The 25884-nt window shown below is 31.2% G+C and overlaps 4 protein-coding genes across 5 annotated transcripts in view; 2 read left to right on the forward strand and 2 right to left on the reverse strand.

Annotated features, from left to right (window-relative positions):
* Positions 1-4418, forward strand: part of LOC125065721 (kinesin-like protein KIF19) — a 21735-nt gene extending 17317 nt beyond the window's left edge. Inside the window, exons 11-15 of the mRNA XM_047673501.1 lie at positions 661-853; positions 1067-1280; positions 1781-1910; positions 3511-3633; positions 4123-4418. Coding sequence (XP_047529457.1) covers positions 661-853; positions 1067-1280; positions 1781-1910; positions 3511-3633; positions 4123-4213 — 751 coding nt within the window. The 3' untranslated portion in view covers positions 4214-4418. The remainder of the gene's footprint in view (positions 1-660; positions 854-1066; positions 1281-1780; positions 1911-3510; positions 3634-4122) is intronic.
* Positions 4419-4932: 514 nt separating this feature from the next.
* Positions 4933-21045, reverse strand: LOC125065933 (pH-sensitive chloride channel 2-like). 2 transcript variants are annotated; one of them, XM_047673793.1, is made up of 8 exons: positions 20846-21045; positions 9475-9667; positions 8639-8951; positions 8341-8493; positions 8096-8251; positions 7388-7553; positions 6191-6392; positions 4933-5770 (listed from the first exon to the last, which is right to left on the reverse strand). In XM_047673793.1, exons 1-8 carry the CDS (start codon positions 20914-20916, stop codon positions 5522-5524), a joined length of 1503 nt encoding a protein of 500 aa, XP_047529749.1. In that variant the 5' UTR covers positions 20917-21045; the 3' UTR covers positions 4933-5521. The 2 variants fall into 2 exon arrangements, with proteins under 2 accessions (XP_047529749.1, XP_047529748.1); XM_047673792.1 differs by having other exon boundaries at positions 4934-5770; positions 8335-8493; positions 20846-21044.
* A 188-nt stretch (positions 21046-21233) lies between these two features.
* Positions 21234-24012, reverse strand: LOC125065969 (transducin beta-like protein 3). Its single transcript, XM_047673834.1, has 2 exons — positions 23875-24012; positions 21234-23616 (listed from the first exon to the last, which is right to left on the reverse strand). Exons 1-2 carry the CDS (start codon positions 23895-23897, stop codon positions 21246-21248), a joined length of 2394 nt encoding a protein of 797 aa, XP_047529790.1. The 5' UTR covers positions 23898-24012; the 3' UTR covers positions 21234-21245.
* Positions 24013-24384: 372 nt separating this feature from the next.
* On the forward strand, positions 24385-25870 carry LOC125065857. The gene is made up of 2 exons (XM_047673705.1): positions 24385-24715; positions 25512-25870. Exons 1-2 carry the CDS (start codon positions 24436-24438, stop codon positions 25805-25807), a joined length of 576 nt encoding a protein of 191 aa, XP_047529661.1. The 5' UTR covers positions 24385-24435; the 3' UTR covers positions 25808-25870.
* The last annotated feature ends 14 nt before the right edge of the window (positions 25871-25884 follow it).

Below are 25884 nucleotides of genomic sequence, written 5' to 3' on the forward strand. Positions count from 1 at the left end.
TTTTTGTATATAAGGTAATTGTTAGGAAACACTGTCTGGCTAATATATTTTTAGTTTTGAAACATCATAGGTTGACATTTGTACCTATATTTACTATACACAAAAAAGTAAAGTAAATGGTATAAAACAAAGATGCTTTCTGTTTCTGTATGTATGTTCGCTTTTTTATCTAAGCAGATTTTGATCAAATCAAATAAAATTCTATCATATAATGAACGGTATGCGAGGAAGGTTCGTAATTTGTATATATAATTTGTAAATATTCTGTACGAAATAGCTGAACTGGGACGATCTTTCATCCGAAAAACTGATTTCGTACTCCTACGTGGCTAACATTGGCTAATCTTTAGAAGATAAATCAAAAGCTAGTTAGATAACTTGCTGTAACATTAAAATTTCGACCTTGGCAGATGACATTATCCAATTTTCTATTGGCCGTAGATACAATTAAATCTATGTGTTACGATAAAATATTTTTTCTTATATAAATAAATAAACATTATAACATAAATAAAACCATAAAATATTTTATTGCTATGAGTACTTCACATTTTCTTTACGAAGTCTAAATAATAAGAAGAATAAATTACGTTATAACAATAGTTTTGATCTATTTCCCGATTATTATTTTGCGTTACTTTACGGTATTTATCATCCCAGAGGAGGCACAGGCGCTTCGAGCACCGCTAGCGGCGGAAGCGGCTCCGAGCGCGCTGAGGCGGAGGTGGCCGTGGAGCAGGCGTGGGCAGAGCTGGCAGCCGTCGAGCGTGAGCAGGAGACTGCGCGCGCAGAGCGTCTGCGCATCGAGCGACAGTTGGAGCAGGTGCGGCTGCGGGGCGCACAGCTCGAACAGGTGAGGCGGAAGCAAAATTTTCATCGTCTTTTTGGTAATGTAAAGATTTAATGTTATATATTCTGTTTAAGCGCGATTACTGCTATTTTAACTGTCAATAAGTAAACGGTCTCGATTTTCCCCTTCGGCATCTTCTACTGTCTCTCTTCTTATCTCTCCTGTCCGTCCGGGGACGATCAGCGTGCAGTACGATGATCGCTAAGCTTGCTGCAGGAGCTGCCGGCGCACATTGAGAGTGGTCCGGAGCGGGAGGTGCTGTCGCTGGTGTGTCGCGTGCATGAGCTGGAGGCGGACAAGCTGGCGCTGCAGGGCGAGCGCGCGGCACGGGCGCACGAGCTTCGCCGGCGGGACCTCGCGTTGCAGCGACACGACGCGCAGCGACGACTCACTGACGAAATCATCACGAGACAGCGACGCGCACTCGAAGGTCTATTAATGTGCTTTAATAATTCATGGTAATGTGAATTATGCGATGAACTGATTTCAAATAAATGTTTACACTACAATCTCTTATACTTACAAATATATTTTTGACTGGATTTTTTCCATCCATGGATTTGACATCCAAAGAATTAAAAGTACTAATTTTATTTTTGGCATGTAAGTAAAATACCTTAATTATTAGTAAATAATCATCAAGTAATTAAAAATCAGCAGGTTTCGCCCGTTTGGAATGCAGTTTGTGATTTAAATGCTTCCAGAAGTTTTTATAATCGTTTATCCCAAACATTATTCCTCAAAGGATGAAAAAAGTTTCATACGTCCGTTTTTGGGGTAAAAGTTTGTATTGTACCAAATTTCATCAAAATCGATTCAGTAGTAAGGCTGTAAAAGCTCAATAGACCGACACAGTTACTTTCGCCGTTATGTTCATTTTTTGTATTATAATTCTAAATTAGATTATCATCATTTATTTTTTATTTACAGAATATGGCATCGGTGTCCAACAAGATTTAGCTCAACTCTACGAATTATATCAACAAGAAATTCATGCGTCTACTTACACTGACAGTAATGATTATTACACTCCATATCGTTTGCCACCTATTTCATTGAGGTAAAATTTATTACAGATATTATAATAATATTAATATTTTTTCACGTAAACACAATACAAATATAATACTATTTAACGTTAGTTTTTGTATCTATTTAAAGGAAACATTTGGGTTTCTTGGGTACCTTTCCTTATTAAGATCTTCGCGGTACCTTATGCTCAAAATGCCTGTGTAACTCTGTGTAATTTTTCAGTAACTCTTTTACTGTACAGGCTAAAATTTATCGAATTGCCTTTCCAGAAAACATAAAAAAATCTAAATGAATTTGTGTATATAATAGGTAATTTATACGACTTACATTAATATCCTTGTATTGTAACATTATATTACGTTAAAATATTGATTAGTGTATAATAGTCATATATAATATAAATATTTATATATGTATTAAGTATGAAAACTCAGAAGGGCCTTCACCAGAACTCATTTTTATTTAGAGCGGGTAGATGGGCGTGGTAAAATAAACTATCCAGTCCAAGATGTTAATTACAATTTAATAATCACTGTAGTCACAGGAATAGTTCGAATACACAACACTTTCACACAAAAATCAAATAAGATATTTTAAACAAAACGGCAATATGGCGGCAATCACAGCGATTCGTCATAAGTGTGTTAAACGGGCGCCGTCTCGTTCGATCGTGTCGTTCAAGATGGCTGCTCGCCTCAACATCGACAATGACGCTTCGCTAGGTTGACAGCTTGTCAACCTGATATAGGACGGAAACGCCGTCAAGTATAAGTATTAGTGTGTAAATATTTGTATGTATACTCTATTCCATCCATAAGAGCAGTAAAGCCAAATAAACAACATTTGACAGCAAATTGACGCGATATCATTGGTCGAGAGCTTTATTAATCTATGATACTCACTATGGATTTGCGAAAAAATGGCCTTTTATTTTATCGGAATTTTGGAAGTAAAATTAAAGTGGAAATAAGAAGTTAAGTAGAATAGTAGCGCACAATACAGCTGAGTTTTTAGCAAATCGCATGAAATACGTCAATCTAAGGTTTGTTTATTTTTTTTCCTACTTCTATACGTTAAAAGTTTATGGTTCTACAAGGATTATGTTTTTATCTTTGATCTCTTTTAGATTGTGTTGTCTGAAAGAGATAGCAATGATGGTGTACAATAAATTATACAATTAAAAACCGAGGAATGAAATGTTGTACTTAAATTTGACATATGACTATATTTTTTAAGGTTTATTATAGCAGTTATATTGTTTTGAGATGACGCAATTCTAAAGCCCGATCGTCTAGACATAATTCAAAGTTTCTACTACCGAAACGATTTTACATCAGTATTCAGTAGTGTGTTGAAGTAAGACCTTAAATAGGTCAAGCTCATTTCCGTATTATCAGTTATTTTTTATCATTCAGCGAACTTAGTAACAATATATACCAAATCACGGTGGAGCAAGTAGTGGCAGAAGATGCAAACCTACTAACGAAAAGTAACGGAGAGATCTTTTTCATTGGGACGTTTAGTAGTGATATGTCAACGGTTTATAGATGTCTGATCTATAGTCTTTCGCTAGATTAGAACGGATGGTGCATGTTTCTGATAACCATTTTTTCTGCTTTACAATATAGCATGTCAGAGTTGGCGTGGTCGGAGAGCTCGAGCGGGTCTGGACGAGGCTCGAGCTCGGGCTCGGGTGGAGACCGTCGTCTGCCGCAACTCGCGCCCACGCCGCGCCCACGAACGAGATATAGGTAGTTATTTTAACAATAATTATTATACATATATCACAAATCACTTACAACCCAACACTAACTAAGAAGACTACAGAATACATATAAAGATTGTTTCCGAACGCAAAATGACAATAATGATCAACTATAAGTCTAAATCATTTTCCGAACGTTCTTTAGGGAAAATATATTGAGAAGCAATACATTTATTAATTAATATCATTATAACATCATAATGATATTAATTAATAAATGTAGCAAAATCGAAATTACTTGTTATACTAAGAATTATGCTACAAATGACTACTAATACTAAAATTTTATGAACTGACAACCTTGACTAAACTCTGGGTGCAGTGAACCCGAAATGGCACTATAAAACCGTTGATCTTGCGCCTGAAGTCGCAGTGAACGTTAATAAAGGTCCTTTTGTTTGCATACAAATTGTGCACTATAATACATCCAGAGTAGATGGTTTGTATCTCTTCTATATATACTCATTCGTTGTAGTCAAGCAAGCGCAACCACCCTTAAGCGTTACTCGAGCGACGACAGTTTGGTGATCACCGCCCCGCGCGCGAGCGACCGCGCCGCGCCTTGAACTGCATCCACATGCGGAGCCTTCTCGTATCATTGGTATGGCAACTATGACTTGTAATGTTCAAATCGACCATGGTTTGAAGGTGGTTTTTTTCATTCGTGTGTATGAACGATGAAATCCATTATTTTCTATAAACCGGTAAATGATATAATCTTTACAAATTAACCTTAAATTTTATCCTAGTTATAAAAGTGTTATTTGTGACTATTAGCGACCATGCATGTAGAGTTTTGAGTTTTCACCGACTTTAATTGCATATTGTTGTACAAATATCATTTAAAGACGACTTATTATGAAACTTTTAGTAGTAATTTATATAAACATTATCAAATATTATAGAAGAAGAATAGTTTATTGTAATAAATTATTGTGTTTTTTGGTGTTAAAGCTTTATTCTGTTACGTTAATAAAAGTACTGCGAAAAATATATTTATGTTTTATTTTACACTCAAATAAAAGCGAAAATAAAAAACAAAACAAAAACTGAGATTTAGATCACTTTTATTTAACTTTAATTGTAACAATGTTTAGGTATAAATATTATTTATTAAACTCTAAACTGGTAACTTAATTTCAAATAATCTCTTTTGAATCTAACATCTAATCTAACATAAAACGAATGCTAAATCATATTTCTAAGCACTGCAGATTGATAATAATTCAATATAATTAATTAAATACATTCCATAACAAATGCAACTTTTACAACATATATTTTTTAATATTAATATAATAAATACCTATTCTAAGTAATATGACTATTTTTTACTCGATGAGTTTCATTAAACTCAACAACTATATAAAATAATATAAGTTTGGACCACATTTTAAACAAGATTCTGAATAATATTTGTAAAACTAGATATATTCAAGTTATATTAACAGAACTAGATAGTTAAAAATGTGTTCAGAGAATGTTATCGTTTTTATTGTTCCTCCTTGAACTTACACTTTTTTACACTCAAGCTACTTAGCCCTCAGATTACTTTACGAGATAAAAACAACAGCTAGCAATAATATAATAAAAAAATGACTTTTTCTACTTAAATTCAACTAGTTACTAGACCTTCGAAGACGATAAAAAGTTAAATAAAAAAACATGCCTATTTACGAAAAACTTTCTAAAAGATTCGAGAGTAGATTCTATAAGACTAAAACTAGATATAAAAAAATAACAATGATATCTTTAACACATGAAATAATTAAACATGTTTAACAGATAAACATAATTTATAATGATAATACATTATAGGAACAAAATTCCATCGTCATTATTACTACATTAGTCAAGACAAAATAATTAATGAATCATAGACAATAGACGAAAGTCCAGTAGACAATGTTGAAGAATATAAAAAGGAGAGGAAACAAGAGACGAGATCGCTTGTCTATCCAAGTTGCGATCTCTTGCGGGGTCATCTGAGTCCAAGTGTGGTGTTGGGGGGGTTCGTCAGAACCCTCGCTGCCGTTGTTGCGAGGTTGCCTGCCGCCCGAAGCTATTAGGTCGTCGTAGCTCTGTGTTGTGATTGTTGGCAAGTTGAGGGCAGATGGGAAGCTCTGTTTTATTAAATACAATTATATATAAATACCTCATTTCATAACACAGTTATAAATCATTTACATTTTGTTTTTTTTTCAACTATAAATAAATATAGTTACTGTCTTTATTTACCTCTTCCAATGCAGTGGTTGCATAAAACAATTAAAATGTTTAAGGTAAGAAGTTCAAGAAAAATGAAATAAACACAAGTATTTTATGAATATTATTATGGAAAAACAATTTGGAACATTAAGTATGTTTTGTAGTCAATGTTCTGGTTAGCCATGTAATACTTAAGAACAGTAATCGACATTCATTAAAATACACTAACTAAACAAAAGTATTATATTGAATAGGAGAGTGTGCGAACTTTTGAGTATTAAGTGATTACCGTTTAGTATGATGTTTTACGTAATATGATTCGTCATATAACTCACATGTACAGTAAGGTAATTGTTATATCCGGGTCCGGCGGGGTCGCTGCTGGTCTCCTGCTGCAGCGAGGAGCATGAGCGCGACTTGCTGAGCTGCGGCGACGACTCCCGCAACTCCTTCTGCAGCTCCTTGCGCGCCAGTCGAGGCGTAAGCGTGCTCTTAAGAATATACTTGCTGTTCACTTTCTTCAAATTCACCACTTTCCTATAAATAAGAAATAAAAATAAAATTATAATTATAAAAAGTAAATCTTATTTTAGGTGTTGTTGTTTTTTTATCATTGCGATGTAACCTTAAACTTTTCTGACTATTAATGATCATAATCGTCATTTCCGTGCCCTTAGCCCGTGAGAAATATTCCCTCCTTGTGAATGTATTTGATAGGATGGTTTCCTGGGACCAGGCTTTTGAGACGTAAAAAAACCTCTTATTTGCTACTTACAAACCTACAGTTAGAGATTCGTGTTGAAGGGTGAGAAACACAGTGCAACTACAGGCACAAGGGAGACAACATTTCAGTTCCCATGCTTGGTGGCGCATTGGCAATGTAACGTATGTTTATTTTTTTACAGCGCTAATGTCCATGGGCAATCTACATCAATAAATTTACCATCAAGTGGTCCATTTTAAGGTCCGCCCATGTATGCGATAAAAACAAGTACAAGGTTCGTTGACAATTTAAACGCACTTGAGTTAATAAGTTACTAACCAGCTTCCTGGAATATAGTAGATCACATAAGTTTTTTAATTATTCTAACAATAATTGATGGTTATATATGTCCTATACATAATCTTCAAATATAACACTGACAGTATTTAAGTACTAAGTTCTAAATGTAACGTGAGTGTTCTGATGAAAATATATGCCTTATTTTTTTTATGACATTGATTGGCGGACGAGCATATGGGCTACCTGATGATAAGTGGTCACCACCGCCCATAGACAAAGGCGCTATAAGAAATATTAACGATTCCTTACATCACCTATGCGTCACCAACCTTGGGAACTAAGTTGTTATGTCCCTTGTGCCTGTGATTACACTGGCTCACTCACCATTCTAACCGGAACACAACAATACAGAGTACTGTTACTTAGCGGTATAATATATGATGCAAAGCCCTACCACCAAGTAAAAATGTGTTAAAAGAAATGTTTTTTATACAAAATCATCATCTTAATAAAATTAATAGTAACTTACTTTCTGCGCCAAATTGTGTTAACAAAAGCGAACTCCACCAAGGCTGAGAAGATGAAGCCAATGCAACCAAGGAACCAGATTTCACTGGCTTTGATGTAAGAAACTTTAGGCAAAGTCTTCGCTTGTGACGACGCAAGTGTGATAAATGATAGCATCGTACTTGTTCCTATAACGTAATAATATATATAAAAAAATTATAAACAATTGTATGGGACCGACAGGATAGTTTTCCGAGTAAAACACTAGTCACTATTTTTCGATACAAATAAGTCAATGTCTTTGAGGTTATGCATAGTATTATTTGATCCTTATTTAAATCCATTGTGATTTAATTAAATTTTGAAAGGCATTTTCATAACATTAAAAATGAGTTTTAAATAATACCCACGATTGAAATCTGAATAAATCAATTTGATTCAAGTAAACTTCACAATGACGCGTTTTTGAATCGTTAATAAAAAAAGAAACCTGCATGTGTCTAATTTCAACGAAATTCTGCCACATGTATATCCACCAACCCGCATTGGAGCAGAATAGTGGAATAGGCTCTAAGCTTTCTCCTCAAAGAAAGAGGAGGCCTTAGCCCAGCAGTGGGAAATTTACAGGCTGTTAATGTCATATTAGTATGATGATAAAAGTTTCATTTATACATTTTTTCGAAAAGAAATAATTAAGGTTTTCATCTTAAATAATTTTGTTTTGACTTACCTAATGTGATTCTCGGTGCAGAAGCATCAGCTTGTAACCAAAATGTAACCCATGACATAGCAACTATCATCATTGAAGGAATGAAATAATCCATAAGGTAGTAACCCACTTCTCGGCCCAATTTAAAGGTAAATTTCAATGCACTGTAGTTACCAGCTGTAAATAATTATATTTTTTAAGAATTTCCTAATAAAAGTACATCATTAAATTACATCCACAAACATATAAAACGACATTACATCTACCTCCTAGGCGCATATTGACTATATCGCCTCTGACAACAGACTCGTTCGTCCAAAAGTCTAGGAGAGAGTATTCAGTTAAATGTAGTTCAGAAGAAAGTCGGACTGGATTTTCCTTTTCCCACATTAAACGTAAAATAGAAGCGTTGTATTTCCCTGAAATAATGTTTACAATTTTATCAGAATACTAAATATTATGTAATATTAATTATAGTTTGTAATTTCAAAAAATAAAAGTATATCCATAATTTATTACATTTTAAAAAATCGTTATGTTTGTATTGTAAATAAGTAAACTCACAACTCTCTAGGTTCATTGAGCACTTTTGGTCGTCAAACGGAAATTTCTGGAGATTCATCCAACAGTATAGAACTGCTTGCATTCGACGACTGAACAAAACCTCTCCATCAGGTGCTATTGAGATTAGCACATCCTTACTGTCGGTTCCCATGAGACTTGACGATTGTTCGTTGGACATGTACAAATGAGGAACCCAAATTCGCTGTCGGAGATCGCTCTCTCCGATAATTTTCGTGCGTTCAGGTGAATATAAGGTGTATGCAAGCCGCGCGTCCGTCCATCTTAATTGTAGAAGGAAATGCAATTTGAAATTCTGTAAATATACATTGTAATCAATTAATTTAAATTTAAAAATGTTTATATTATAATTAATATACAAGACCCAATAAAATTAACGACAATTAATTAATAATGAATATAATGTGCTTAAAAAGAGACGTATTTTTGCAAAAAAATATTTACAGTATTGATACAAATTACAAAGCGGTACATCGGTCATTTATATTTATAGAATGTTTACAGTTAATACTGTTACTCTTGATAACAGTTAATATAGTGTGACAAAAAAACAATAACAAAAGTTATTGGATTCTCCGATTTCAAGAAGTTCATCGTCGATATTAAAAAGACCTACAAATCTTACACAATGTTTTTGTAAATCTGTTATTTAGTGAAATCCGAAAAAATATATGAACAAACGAAACTTAACAATTCCTTTTTATAATAAATTAGTCTGATTCGCCATCAATAAATTTAATCTGTACATAGAAGTGCAATAGCTTTCTAATTACATGTAATTATATTATTTGCCTAAAATATATAATGTTTTTCTTTACCAAATCGTGTGCTTCAGCGGGTTGTATAAAGTATACGTAAGCGCTGGCATGTACATACACCACTTCCCCTGTCTGATAAGTAGGGAGGAGCAGTCGGTCGTAGCGACACTCGTGGGCCAGGCGTGATAGAAACTCCGACTGCGTGTAGCTATCGCCCTTGTCGAGTGATGGACATTCCAACAAAGCATTCTGTCTGAAATTTATAAATAATAATACTTTTATTTAAAGTAAACAGGCAGTTTGGTAATGGTCACCCGATAGGTTAGTGGTTGGAACAGGAAAGATTATATTAATTAAATGTCTAAATATAAATCTTAAATAAATATTAAATATGTTTAAATATAAATATTAATGATGCGCCTATGTTTTTTACAAGAGCCGTAACACATATTACGCAATATGTTGAAAAACAACAACAGGTTGTGGACTGCTATGAGCCTAAGAAATAAAAATTTAGTATTAAAAATATTATTCCTGATCCTCCAATAAGCTTTTTATATAATTATTCAATTTAGTTAAAACTTTATATAGTCATTATTGACACATGCAAGAAGGTTTCTGGCATCGTGTTCTCAACGAAGAATGTATAGCGCGTAAATCGTGTTGGATATTTAAAAGTAAATAAATAAAGAAGCAGAAGCAACGCAAATGCATCAGCTACTAAACAGTATCAAACTTCCAGCTATTTTTACTGCATAGAAATATTAAATATATACGGAAATAACAGACTCTTCACGAGCACAAAGCAAATATTTGTGACGTTGTATCTTAATATTGACATAATATGCTTTATCACGGTAGCTATTCGGTTATTAAGTACTTATTCTAATACAATACCTCAGTGTTTAAAGAAAGATGTTATTCTAAGTGAATATATGGATTCATGGAGCTGCAAGGTCGAGGGAACCTACTACTAGCGGCAACTATGCTAATATTTGTCGTTCTAGATAACATTGTGAACGAATTAACTGAGATATCAACGAGATTTGCTCTAAGATTAATCGTTAAGCTGCTTGCTACATGTGTACTATCTTCTTACGTATTTATATTACAGCGAAGTAGACATTGACCGCAGTATCTGCTTTTGCCAGTTTAAAAAACTTGTAAATATTGAAACCCTTACAAGTTATTAATGTAACTGGAATTGATTACAGTTATTTTTAAAGACTCAAGAGAAAGATTTAATCGGATTACCACGTAACTTTTTTATAATTATGTATTTTAGTTGTTTTGCATAAAAACGAGTGTGGGAACTTCATTATTGGTTTATCTCAGAAAAGATGGTTTCTACTGATCTATGAACCTTAACCGTAGGTACGGTAATTGAAATAACTTGAGATATAGTGCGACTATAAGTCTGTAAAGTCGGATAGTTCTCTTGAAAGAAAACTAAGTATTATAGCTTCGAACTTATAATCAATTAACACATATTGTACTTATAATATGACACATCTTCATTCGTATAAAATCAAAATTTAAATAGTGTCGAGCTTTTAATCGGTTTTACCCACGGTGACCAATCTCATGAAAAGATAACTACGCAAATCATAATATTATACTGCACAGGTGCATTCATTCATCGATTCTATCAGATTCATAATCTAATGCTACGGCAAAGGCGACATGACCGGAAAGAGCTCAGGTGGACCAACTGGTTTCTTTTTCCGTGGCACGGGAGTGTTACACACTTTTCAAATTTCAAATTCCGTGCTCCTATTAAGAATATTTCGAAATTATTTTTTTTTAGCAAGTCTGGAACACAATACATCTGATTCTCCGGCATTAGACCAACGAGGCAGTAAAATACTGAAATAAGCCTATTATCAAATAAAAAATATTTCTAATTTTAAGTTTTCGAATAAAGCAAAAACAACTGAAAATCCCAACATACAATAAAATTTCTAGATTATGACGATAATCATAGTAGCAATCACAGTATAGATATGACGATATCTATACTGTGATTGCTACTACGAATTCAAATAGGTTAATAATTATTAATTAGTAGGTGCCTTGTCTTATAAGCATTGTAAATTGACAGTTGATCGTCATAATGCAAATAGTACATACGATTGGTTATCCTTTTTAATCGAATTGGTACTGTTTTCTTTTTTTATTAATACTGTTTGGATGAAGAAGCCAATTGTAACTACATATTTTCTCAAAAATATATAGTGTATACGTTTTTTTAAAACATTTCTAAGAGATTGACAGAGAGTTAAAGGTTACATCGTGTTAACTGGTGGTTTTAAATACGTATTTATTGTGTTAATTTTCCAAAATTAGGATGATGCTGTATATTGATTAAGATCATTAATCGAGGTTACAATTATAAATAAAATTATATTATCGGGACAATTATAAATATAGGATGATTTGAAATTATTTAATTGTAGGTTTAATATGGTACAATGTAGGTATTGTTTAAACTAAGTTCATTACTGCACTACTGTAACCGTGTTTATATTTAAACACTTTGAATCTACCTACCTCATTGTTTCTGATAACATGGTATCATATTTAAATCATATATACACAATATTTAATCCAAACACACGTATAAATTTAAACTTTCAGAAGATAGTATTTTTTTGCAAGTAAATACATAAAGTTGACTCATTACCATAAATTGTTTTAATGAATCACTGTACCGTATTTGTTGTAAGCCTTAACTATTTTTGTTATCAAGATTTGCTTAGAATTTGTCGACTGCTTTTAAAACCGAGTTTTCGATCTTAGAATAAAGAACAGCTTTTAATTTAATCTTTATTATTTCATTTGTTTTGGTAAAATTATAATAATAAAAGATTCTGATATATCATTTCAACCTGTAATGTAATATAATGTATATATACCTATCTATAACTGGAAATTTAATAAAATGAATTGAATTGGGCTTCGGTTAATTTAGATGTCGACTCAAAAGATTTTACAAAATTTATAAAAAAATGTCATATTAATAAATTATAAAACGTAGAATTAGTATTTGTAATTGAAAATAAATTATTTGTGTACGAATGAAGATTAACTAAATTTCCCGAATTTTCTCGTTAATTTAGAATCTACATTCCGTAGCTCTAGCAACCTTACATTTAATTTGATCATGTATGACGTATTATTTGTTTCAAATTGTATAAAAAAATATCTTAAGTGTGGTGTATAAATTATTGTTAGTTCTGTTGCTATTTATAATTTATTGACTTACCCTATATTTACTAACACGATTAAAGTACCTAGTAAGATAATCATAAAATGTAGAACCTGATATGAATTATCTTTAAGTGCATGTGACTAAAGAACCGAGTAAAAATTTTGCAACTGCTTCGTTGGTCTAGTGGCTAGCTTGTACGGCCGCGGTATATAAGGTCTTGAGTTCGGATACAGGTTGGGATTAGGAATATTATAAAGTGACAGTTCGGGGTCAAGAGTTATCAATATTACACTCCCATGCTTCGGAAATCAGTCTAAGAGATCAGATTCAAAGTCCTGAATCTGATCTCTTAGACTATCAGAGTGAGGAATGAACAGCGCACAATTTTTTACATTAGGTATTAAATCTACTACGGAATAGTTCATTCTCAATAATGAATAACCAAATTCAATTTAGTTTATATTTTAATTATATAAATATATTTTGTCATCTTAAGTATGTAATCTTACCTGACTTTACGGTGTGGGGATAAAAAACACATCGTTGATAGGTTTATTTTAATAGATGACATTCAATATTTATGATTGCCGATCTATCTTAATTTCACACGCACGCGCAAATTTGCTCTAGTTAAGTTTATCTCATGAAAAAGGATACTACAAAATTTGTCATCACATATTATAATTAAAGTAGGTATGATAAACCGTTTAATTTTTCAAACATATTTGTTTCGAAATTTTAAGTGTCTTTTAATTTATTAAACTAATTACAGTTTATTAATATATGCTATTTTCACACTCGGTTACACTAAAAACACATATATACTCATATATAACCTATACACTAAATAAACTTAAAAAGGTAATTAATTTTAATGTTAGAAGATTGGTCTAAGCGTGATTTGTTCTAAGAAAATTAGTAAATCCTTTTCATCTAACATATTTAAAGTAATTACTATAAAATAGGTTGTGTTTAGGTTTTTCTAGGTAGATATAATAAATTTGTAATTGTACATGCGCACTATTCTATTGAGGGAATTTATATAAATTAGGGTAATCTGACTAGTTATTCCTGTAATCAAAGTTATGAAATAAAAATAATCATCAAGATTTACTTAACAAATTTAGAAACAAATAGAATTTTATTGATAGTTTAAGGTTAAAATATTTATTTCACATATAGTTTTTTATAATATTAGGTACACATTATAATAACCTATCAGTAAATTCATTTAAGGACCTTTTCAATATTATACTGATTTGAAATTAATTTAAAAAATGTACCTAACATAATACGTACCTACCTAAATTAATAACATATCATGCTACTTTAAGTAGTTTATATAAAAAATTAAAATGTTAGTGCCATATTTTATTGTATCGTCGGAGAAGCGTGCCCGACTGATTGATACTAATATTTTTTTTATACATTTGTATTTATCATATTGATTTTTATATATTAGCGAAGTTTTTCCTAAAAATCATATAAGTATGCATAAGGTATTAGAATACAACCCACATCGTTGTATCGAGGGTCCTAACTATTTAGTATTCCTATCGCAAAAATATCGAAGCCTTTACCTTAATCACTAGGTCATTGATTCAGGAAATCGAATTTGGGTATAGTGAGTTTTGATTTCAATCGATCATCCTTCATGTTAAATAAGGTCGAGATCACTTGACGAAGCACGCGCAGCCATCTGCATCAAAATAGATTAACGCTCTTTTCTTTGAAAATATATTGTTACGCTGACACTATTCACTTGTTATACGACTTGCCTGATATGCATAAACTATTGTCTTATAGCATTTAAAACAAAACTATCGTCCTTGCTTTTTGTCATTAATATCAATATAGTACCTATCCGTGATAATAAAAAGACGCCATTGAATTAAGACATAGCATAGGTATCTTTAAATGTTTTTGGAAGTGAAACCAAATAATAATCAAGTTAAGTAACTAATATATTAAATTTATTAATTAAATCTAAAAATAATCACATTGTGATATTTTTTTTAAATCACGTTTGTTTTGGTTATGTGTCTTCATTATGTGCTAACTTAAGTATAGTTTATGGAATCCATTTAGTTCACATTTATTGTCATCAAGTTTCTGGTTCTTGGAACAAAACGACACAATAAAACTGCGATAAATACAAGTAGGTACTTACACATCTACTTAGCTTGATGGCTACTTTTTATTTCGTGATACTTTGACAAGGATACAAGACATATATCACATAACGTTACGACTACTAATCAAGAGTAGATAAGTCTAAGGACAAATATAACATTGAACGAAAGAAAAAAAAAGTCGAATGCAGACTATTATTAAACATTCTAATATTAAAAAGTCTTTGAGAGTTTTATTTAAAATAAGTAAAAAAAGAACTCAAATTCTTTTATAACGATTAATAATTAAGTCTATTTATTATTTATGCAAGAAACCTAACCAAAGTTTAGAGGCATTACAAAGTTTATAAAATTAAAAATTCTAAAATAAATGGAAATAAGATATTTTTATCATAAAAAGTATTGAGGTTTTTTTTAGCGAAATTAACAAAAAAAAAATTTGAATTAACTAACTGTCTAGATATAAGTATTTCAAGTTCAACTACATTGTAAAAAATTCGATTACCTACCTACTACCACTAATCGAAACACTATTAGCAAGAGGCGATGGTCGGTCTACCTTGACCCTGGTTGTGTTGTGACTACGGCGCACCTCAGTCATGTGATCGACGACGTCGCAGATTCTCAATTAATCTAACCAATCGAGAGGCCAAAGAACGGCTTTAATAACAATTTTATCCTCAGTGTCAATCTGATCTTAATTAATTTTGTGGATAAAAGTTATTTTTCTCTTAACTCTTTATTACTATTTATTTTATTTTATTCAATGTAATAAAATTTATTTAACGAAATGCTGGATTTCGATTAGTTTACACTTGAGCGACTAAATATGATGTTAGGTATCAAAACTGTGATGGTTAATGACACATACACTAGGTACGCTATTATGAAATGTGAAGGAATAAAAGTAAAGATGTGAAGGAATGTAATTACAGTAGGGACATATATTATAACACTTAAAAATAAAATAATAAAAAAACCAACGTAATAATGATTTTGCCCCTTCGAAATAATGAAAATTACAAATGACTTAAACCTTCACACTAGTTGATTTTTTTTTTATATTTTACAAATTTCCTTGTAGTATTTCCATCCCCCACACCTCTTACAGTTTCCAAGATTTATTTGTTTGTAATGTTTAAAAATGATCTATTCAGTTTGATTTAATTTACCTTATCGAGTCTGAAATTTAATTCATGGTTAATGAACGTTTTCGTGCACTTAAATTATATTGGAGATATGTACCTATACCTACTAAGAGATAAATAGCTATTCATTACAAACAAACATGGACCAATTCTAGTCTACCACCTAGAAATGTCTTTTGTGAAAAAGTAACAATAAGGTCAACCAAGCTTCCTACTGCAACGTTTTAATTAACAAAAGAACTTTTTTAGTAAGTAATTATTTAGTTTATCTTATAATGTACATGGATCGTTAAAAAGTTAACAATTTCATGCACGTTAGGACACGATGATATGAGGTATGAGTTTTAAAAAATAACGACAGATTAAAAAAAGTATTTATGTTTTTAAACATAGGGAAATGTATATAATTATTTTTATTATTCATTTAAATAAAAGTAAACAATAATTCCTAATAATATATTTATAAGTTATCTAATGTAGATTGTAGGTTATATTATGATACAGTTAAACATTTTTAGAGACTTAACATTGACGTAAAGTACGAAATGTTGTAATGTAGTGTCTAACAATTACAGAGATTTATCGGACCGTGTCTTAAAACTTTCTTTTGACATTTTAGTAATAGTCCTATAATTACAATTAGGGGTCTGACTTATGGTTCATTCCAATACTATCTTATGATGGCCCACTGATTTAGGTGATAAAATGTTATAAATCGCAAAAAGAGTCTTCTTTTAATTTCAAACATTTTCCGGTATTTTACAAGGATTTCCGCTTGGCTTTAATCCTGGTTTAAAAAGGTTACTTGTTGACAAATAGTAAGTACAATACCTAATAGGAATTTGCATTTGGAACTCGTAAGAACTGTTATATAAACGTAAATAGTGCCATCCATTGCTATTCTACCTTTCGAATTAGATATACGTACGATCGTATTTTGCTATTTCTAATCGCAAACTACTTTAACATTTATTCCAATTTCATTGTTTAAGCTTAAATTAATTCCAGTGATTTTATTAAATGAATTAAATTCAGTATTTTCGATAATATTTTAGGAAGGCATTTGTTATCAAGCTAGATAATTAGACCGTTTTTAGCTATATTTCTTATCCAGAGAGAGAGAGAGAGACAGAGAGACGCACATAGAAAATAACATAAACGAAGCTGAAATAAATATTTGACACGAGCGCTCACAAGTCACGCCTTTTATATGGAGTACTATCCACTGTTTATTACTATAAGCTTTACTCTTAATTGGAGGGATAAATTCTTAAAAAGACCATTTCTATTTATTTTTTTTAAACGTGGGCGACTGTTCAAGTGTGTGCGCAAACACAGGTGCACTTTATGTTCCCCCGCTATTATAATCCGATGGAACGGCAAATCCGACACTATCGAAAAGAGTTTAGGCGCAATGGTTTTACATACTTTGCAAGGCACGGTAGTGTACACACTTCCAACTTCCAGACTCCGGGCTGTTAGTGAGAATGTTTCGATAGAGTATCCCAATAACTTTTTATAGGCCTGACTTGAGGTTTGAAACTAGGACCTCGCAATCTGCGGCCACTAGACCAACGAAACTTGCTATTACCAAATTTTAAACATCCAATCTACGTAAAAGTTTCGAACATAGCCTGTGATATGTAACACAGCATAGATAATTTATAACTAGGATAGTATTTGTATATCTTACGTCATAACATTCCGTCTGCATGTATTTGTATTTGATTTATCGTTCATCATTACTATAATATCCTTTCAATAAATAAAATAATTAGTGTAAATAACAAACATTTAAAAACAAATTACGCTATAATAAGTATTTTGTTTGAGGCTACATGTTTATGAGATAGTTGAAATGTTAAATCATGTTCAGATACAGTGCCTTATACATTTTCGGTTCTTCTCAGGATTGAAGTGCTTATCCTCCAACCATTGATTGATATTCAGTAAGCCAGGTAAACGCTCATTTATTTAAAACACATACAAATACATTTTGACATGATGTCACACCACCACACCACAGCCACACAGATCACACAGGAAAGTGACTTTGGACCAGGACAGTGATAATATTGCGTGCGAACTTGAAAACTGCCGCTACACTATTTTAAATCACCTGATGGACGCCATATATAACTCGCAAATTACCATAGCAACAAAAATATTGCAGTGTTCGAGGAAATATATTAACGACTATAAATTTATTAATAAAGTGCATTAACAATTACGGAAATAAATAAATACTATTAAAGTTACATATAAGAATTAACACAAGAATTTTACAATAAATTATAACTTCCTAAGTTGAAATAAAAATTAGGTGCTAAATACAGTAAAATCGACTGGAAGTAAAATTATAGATTGTACATATTCTACTTCTGGGAGTAAGCATTTAGGAAACAAGTTTTTAGCGTATCTACGAAGATGCTGTTTTAGAAGTGGAAACATGACACTACACCGTGCATTCAATACTTGGCATCAAATAATACTGACCAGAATCTGAATCTGAATCAAACTGACAATTTTCACTTAAGTTTCACGTATACTATCAACCATTTCGCTTTCAACCTAAAACTACTTAAATAATTATCAATGTGTCTACTTTATACTAGTCAGAACTAGATAGGTCCTAGTTTATCGATATCGATTAAATATTCTTAAGTATCTAATCTTACTTCCACTAACATCTTAATAAAATAATTATGTACTTATAAATTAGCTGGTCTCGCTTGTTCTTGCTAGTTTTCGTTACAGTTAATTACTTTAATGTACATGACAAAATAAGTTTATGATAAATTTAAATGCCAGACGCCACTGGCCTTATCAACCTAATTAACAGATTAGTATCTCACGAAAGATAATCTGATAAGCATGTGATGATCTTAATCCTTGGGTTTGCTGTAAAAATTTAGTACATGACATATTGTTTAGGGACATCTAATATTTAAGTTTTACATTTCTATCAATGTTTAATTTAATTTATTTCCTTGTGTTTGTTTTTTATCAAAAACTTATTCAGTACATTATTTAAAAATATATATATATATAAAATAAAGACACTAATACAAAGCGTTTTTAATATTTCAAGTTTTTGAGGAAACATACTTTTTGTTAGTTTATATATAATACATATTATTTCTTATAATATGGGTATATAACAATTTTATTTATTATGAAAAATATAAATTAATTTAATGCAAATATTTTGCCACCCACAATAATTGAAAACTAACTTATTATTAGTTTAAAATAATATCAACAACGTTTTCATGATAGAGCAATTATTCCGTTTGTATAACAAACTTAATATTGATTTTTAGCTTTAACAATCGTTAATTATGAAACTGTTAATGAGTTAGCTCGTGACCATACCTCATTATTGTCACAATAGCATCAATGATACTTAAAACAGCGTGACGGAAGACGTGCACCTCTTTTATTTTATGCAAAACAAAATAAAAAATTAAACTGCCTGAAGGCTGTTCAATAAGATTATATATGAAATGATTTACCCAATTTTGGAATGTTCACAGATTGAAATGACATGGGTAATTAAAGATTTTTAATAATTTACAATCAATCAAAAAAAAAGTTCAATTGATTGAAACAAATAAAAACACGTAATTTGTTAAAAAGAAATGCATGATGATGATGGAATTGGCTGACCGAAATGGGCCGAATTACGGCTTAGCGAGGCTAAACAAGAATAGCCAACTGCGGAGTATATTATAGCCCACGAGCAACACGGGTTTGCTCTAGAGATGTTCTTGATCTAGGGAATAAATTATTTTACGTTCAGTCAAAGTCCGTTCGGACAAAATCAAGACAAGTGTAACACTGCTAATTTCCTAACTCTGAATAGTTACTGACAATTTCATGATATTTCTTTACATTGATATATTTTTATAACCCGGCATATCATGATATATAGCCGTGCAGTGGGTATGCTAGATTCTACACCGACAAGGTAGTGGAAAGAGAGAGATTATACCTACAAATAATAAAAGTAATATTATGTATATTATATTAAATTACTTATACTTTTATATTACACAAAATTAGGTATACAAGAATCTTCTCGCCTTTAAAGCGATGTAGAAACATATGGGTAACGTGATTTTGCATAAATAGGTAGCTATCGCTCTAATTATGATGAATAATGATTTTAGTTACGCCATTGAGTAAAGACTTTGAAATAAAAATTGTTATATTTTGGTATTCTTTAAGAACTTATTACAAAACTGAGGTTGAGGTAAATGTTATTTACATTTATTTTTACTCAAAGAAATGTTTAATCGTAGTTAACGATAGATTGATACATCAAAATATTAAAACTGATCGTGATATCTATTAATATTTTGTATTACGCCTTGTGTTAGGTCCTACACCCATCAAACGTACATTTGCGTCGCTCTACAACCTATTGTTTAATAACACCTAAGTACGTGTTGTAAATGATCTGTATTGGGTACACAAAATTATTGACATTAAAATAGCGTTCGCACATTTTAATAAAAAGTAAATTATATACGCCCATGTTTTCATGGATTAAAAAATAATAATTGTGTTGAAAGTAATGAATAAATGCTCATATGATATAACCAGATATTGTTTACTTTGTTAAAACTATATCCATAAAATATATATATATACAATCACATAATTGGATTCTCCATAAAATTATATTATTCTACAGATATATATTTGTACAGAATTTTAGACATCTTTGAATACTAGCTTAAAACGTGTGTACCCACAGATTCGTTCATGGCTACTAGATACAGAAGATAGATACATTTTGTTTAATTATTGTCTTTTTCTTAATCATTTCAATTATTTCACAATTACCTATTTTTTAGCACTATTTTTTTTAAATATTTTTGATTAAAACATTTCACGTAATTTTATTACATTATTTAGAATATAAATATACTTACGATGATTTTTGTCCTCTTGCACTATTTAAAATAAAGATCATAACACTAAATAATACAGTTTTTGAGCTCATGATGAATCTGTTTACATAATACGACGATTACAGCGCGCACGAAAATCGACGCGTCTGCTTCGCGTTATCGATTCACCACTACTGCATATTAGGAAGCAGTTTTCACGGAAAGCCTATAAAGGTTGCGCAGGCGACGGAAACATCTATCGTTTATGAGCTTTTACACACGCTACGTAAATTTGCATTTCGCAAGTATAAGTTATAATGACACAGTTTTTTGTGCGTCAGAGCAAACGTGCGCCATAGATAAGTGGTTTATTGACATTGTTAATTCTAGAGATTAAAATTATAAATTATAATTCAATAAAACTATGTAATAATTTTAGCTTTTAATTTTGGTCTATACTTTTGACAGGATGAGGTTGCATACAATTAACAGTGTATGAAATAAAATTGAGGTCTTGTAACAAATTAGTTAATCTTTCAAAATGTCTCTCAGTGTAAGGCAATGCACCTTCAATAAAGTTGGATAATGATGGTACTTTTAAATTACCCGATATAATTTCTGGTGCTAATATATTAAAAACAAGTTGAGCTGCATGACAGTTTTTATTGTTTGTATTCCATTCTGCTGCAAATTTTAACAAAGTTTCTTTTTGTGTATTGTTAATTTCTTTCAGAGTATCTGTTAATTTTTCATGACCAAATTTTAAAACTTCATTTACAATTTTTAATACATGAAAAGGTCTTTCCATACGCAAGGCTAATTTCAGAGCTTTAACTAATTTTTTGTCATGTAGTAAATTCATTAATTCTTGTTCTTGTATAATTTGTTCCTCCCTTTCTTTAGCTAACTTTTCTCTTCTTTCTGCAGATACATCCTTTAAAGTGACCAGTTTTGAATCAGATCCTCCAGTTATTATTTGCTCCTCACTTTTACTAACTACCATGGACCAGACCTTTCCATCATGGTTATCAAGAGACATTTTACATTCAGAAGATTTTATATTCCATAGTTTAAGAAGACCATCTGCTCCACTTGACACAATTTGCTGTCCTTTACTTAAAAAGTCTACTTTAAGAACGGAACTTTCATGACCTTCAAAAGTTTTCAAGCAACTTAAATCTGCTATAGACCACAACTTTAATGTACTGTCAGCTGAAGATGTTAAAATTACTTGATCAACTGGTGAAAATCTCACACACCATATGCCTCTCCTATGTCCCTTCAATACTCCTAACAAAGACAATTCATCATTCCATAGTTTTGCTGTTTTGTCTTGTGACCCTGTAGCTATTATTTTATCATTGGGTGACACAGCAACACAATTGATATCCATGGTATGAGCTAATTCAGTATGACTTGGTATAATTTTTTGATCAACAGTATCAAGGTCTTTTGGAACTGTCCAAATCTTTAAGCAGTTATCTTGGCTTACAGAAGTAAAAAATGTATCAGATAATTGTGAAGTGAACACAGAGCCTACGGAGGCAGTATGCCTTGCCCCAACACCAAAACATTTTATTTCTTGGTTAGTTACTTGAGCCCATATTCTGACTGTATTGTCTTTACTAGACGACACAAACATATCAGGTCTAGTAGGAAAGTTAGCTAGGGCTAAAACAATATCTGTATGCCCTTTTAATAATTTGCAATCCATGCTTCCCAGTTCATAATACTTCAAATCTCTACTATTAGTAGCTACAACAATATGTGACTCATCTTTCCCCACAAATATAATATCTAATATTTCATCTGTAAATCCAATTATCTGTTTCATACATGTAAATGTTTCCAAGTCATGAACTATAATATTATGGTCAGCTGTAACCACTGATATCATATTTCTTGCTGTATTGAATAATAAATTTGTGATTGCAAGTCCACCTTCTTCAGTAGATGAAGATACAAGACTATTGGATTGCTCAAACATAAGGCAGCTCATTTGTATATTCCATATTTTTATAATACCCTTTTCACCAGCACATGCAACAAAAATTCCTTCAGTGTCTAATTTCTTTTTAAAATTAGGTATTCTAAAAGAAGGTGGCATAAGTATTGTTGCTTCTATACTTTCATAAACAGGTAAAACTCTAACGGGCTTACTTTCACCAAGTTTCCAAAGAATCAAAACTCTATCCCTTCCAGAACTTATCATGTACTCATTATCTGGGGTAAATTGTAATGAGGTTACTTTGCTAAAATGACCAGTATAAATCAAATCCTCTTTACCAGATTTAGAGTTCCATGATCTTATTTTTGTATCATCAGCAGCTCCAAAAATAAGTTGTTTTGAAATATCTGGGTGATATTTAAGAACAGTGAACACACCCATTGCACCTTTTAAGCTACTTGTACAAGTATGATAATTAATATCCCATAGTCTTATATTACCATCAGTTCCACCTGATGCAATATTGGCATCATTAGAATCAAATGCTAGCTTTGCAACTGCTCCTTTGTGACCACACCGCCATACTTTTTGTTGTTGTCCCGTTTCTCTATCCCAGAGTTTTAACAATCCACTTTTATGGACAGTTACAACAGTTTGATTGTCATGAGACATTTGGAAAGTATATATCTGATCACTGTCATCTTTTTCGTCTGCTGTTTCTCCAATTGTAAGAGTATTACACAGTGTGTTTACATCAATAACTTTTATAATGTCATCACACTGGCATAGGAAATGCCCACCATCAGTTGTCCACTGAATACCACCGCCGGTGTAGAACGCTTCATATTCGCCTGTTTTCTCATATCTGCAATATAGTTAATATTACTCAATTATTTAGGTTAGATATTATAATTTTTCCTTTTTTTATATACATAATTCGTAAAATAATTAAACGAAATCCTTTTGTTTTATATTTGAGAGTGTTTCTGTATTATAATTTCAGCTAATCTGAAAATACTTCTTTAGAAAATCCAAGAAAATGATATCATTAACAGAACCAATGTGTTTCTAAACAATGTATAATACTGACCCGATAAAAAACCACTGATTTAGATTTACTTACATTTCTTTTAATGCGCTAGTCATATTTATAGCACCTCTATTATCGTATTTTAATATAATATTGTAATATTAATAGCACGTGGGTCAGATGTAAATATATAACATGTTGCCTGTGTATTTTAAAACTGTCATTTTGACAACGAAAATCAGTACATATGACAATTGATGAATGATTTGTTGAAATAATCTGTCTCCTCCCGGCACAAATAAATGCCACAGAATATAACTTGTCAAGGCTTCTTTCACTGATCGTGCAGGTTTTTAATGTTTTCATTCATCGTCAACGTATCATTATTAAATATATTATCAAACACACAGCAGTTTGTCACGATTAATAAATTGTCAATTTTAAGCAACATTGGATTGAACGCATTATTTTAAATAAATAAAATAATTTTTACATAAAATATTTTTCTTGCACTTGTATTAATAGTAATATAATAAAATAATAGAAGTTCGAAATGTATTGTTTCTGAACGCATATTATTATGACATAAATAACTAAGGTTATTTTATTAAACAATAACAATTGTGATTTTAATTTTTAAGTCTTAACTAAATCATGTTTGGAAGACTAAATTTTAGATCGACGAGGGATTTCACTATGTCGCTTACTAGACTACCCTGTTTATTCCGAAAGTTTTCATCTACAGTAAAAAATGAATCAGAACCAATTAAGTTTGATTCGGTTTTCTCATTTCCTTTCGTTAAATATATTGCTTTAATAAGTAGGCTCAAAGTATATCACTTATATGGATCGTGTATTGTAATACCTAGCAGTGGCTTAATGGAACTTCTAAATTTTGCCTCAGAAAATACATTTTTTATTGCTTCATATATTGGTAAGAATATTAAACATTTGATGTATAATTTCGATCTTATAGTCATATCATCTGTATCAACGTAAATCTATGATTATTACAGTATTCTTGTGTTAATTGTGAAATCTATCTGTTCATCTAATTGACAACAACTCAACATTTTCATCTTAATAAAATAATATTAAATTAAATTTAAGAATACTATCAGTTACAATTTTATTATATATATATGTATATAGATAAATATTGATTTTAATTAATAGTAACTATTAATTTAATAAAAAATATGTATTATCCAATTTAAATCTTATAGGTTTGTAGTAGTCAATTTATTTTCGAAAACTTTATATTACTGACATAAAAATATTATTGATGACCTCCGTGGTCGAGTAGTGTGTACACCGGTTTTCATGGGTACGCCACTCTGAGGTCCCGGGTTCGATTCCCGGCCAAATCAATATAGAAAAAGTTCATTAGTTTTCTATGTAGTCTTGGGTCCAGACCCAACTCTCAGGAATATCAGAAGTAACTATGGTACCACATACACCCAGGTGTATGTGGTACCGTGGTTACTTCTGATTTTCCATAACTCAAGTGCTTTAGCAACTTACATTGGGATCAAAGTAATATATGTGATGTTGTCCAATATATATATATCTAGATAGAAATAAAAAAAATTACTTGCTATATATATATATACAATGATCTGATTATATTTTTTACTTAAAAAGAATTGACTTAAAACAGACTTGAGAAAAAAGGCATTATTGTGGTGTAAGTTTTTGTGGTAACTTTGCTAAAATATTAAAATTTTCAGGTATCACAGGAGGAGCAGTCTTATCATTAGGTACACTCCCTTTTAAAAATGTAATTGGTCAACTATATTTAAGCGAGGATAATAAATTAGTCAAAATATCTTCAGTAGGATTTTCAGGAAAGAGAATAGATAGAATTGTGGATGTAAATGACTGGATCCCAATTTTAGATTTAAAACCAAGAACAATGGATGCTATTTATCTCAGACCAGAACTCACTGATGGAACTAAATACAAATTATTTGTAAAGTTTGGCATTGTTAGAGATTCAAAGAGAATGGGTCAAATACTGGAGTAACTGATGTATACCTAATAAAGTAGTTAATATGATAGTTTAAAATAGTTATTGAAGAAATATATATTTAAAAAAAACTG

This window comes from Vanessa atalanta, chromosome 8, assembly GCF_905147765.1.
Source record: "Vanessa atalanta chromosome 8, ilVanAtal1.2, whole genome shotgun sequence".
In the NCBI taxonomy this organism is placed as follows: Eukaryota; Metazoa; Arthropoda; class Insecta; order Lepidoptera; family Nymphalidae; genus Vanessa; species Vanessa atalanta.

Excerpts from the sequence above, each read along its gene's own strand:
- LOC125065933 (XM_047673792.1), bottom strand. The coding sequence starts at position 20,916 with ATGAGCTCAAAAACTGTATTATTTAGTGTTATGATCTTTATTTTAAAT. Across the intron at positions 8,494-8,638 it reads CTCAATGAACCTAGAGAGTT|GGAAATACAACGCTTCTATT; the intron begins GTGAGTTTACTT and ends ACATTATTTCAG. Across the intron at positions 7,554-8,095 it reads TGCACCGAGAATCACATTAG|GAACAAGTACGATGCTATCA; the intron begins GTAAGTCAAAAC and ends ATTACGTTATAG.
- LOC125065969 (XM_047673834.1), bottom strand. The coding sequence starts at position 23,897 with ATGACTAGCGCATTAAAAGAAAT. Across the intron at positions 23,617-23,874 it reads ACTAGCGCATTAAAAGAAAT|ATATGAGAAAACAGGCGAAT; the intron begins GTAAGTAAATCT and ends ACTATATTGCAG.
- LOC125065857 (XM_047673705.1), top strand. The coding sequence starts at position 24,436 with ATGTTTGGAAGACTAAATTTTAGATCGACGAGGGATTTCACTATGTCG. Across the intron at positions 24,716-25,511 it reads TTTTATTGCTTCATATATTG|GTATCACAGGAGGAGCAGTC; the intron begins GTAAGAATATTA and ends TAAAATTTTCAG.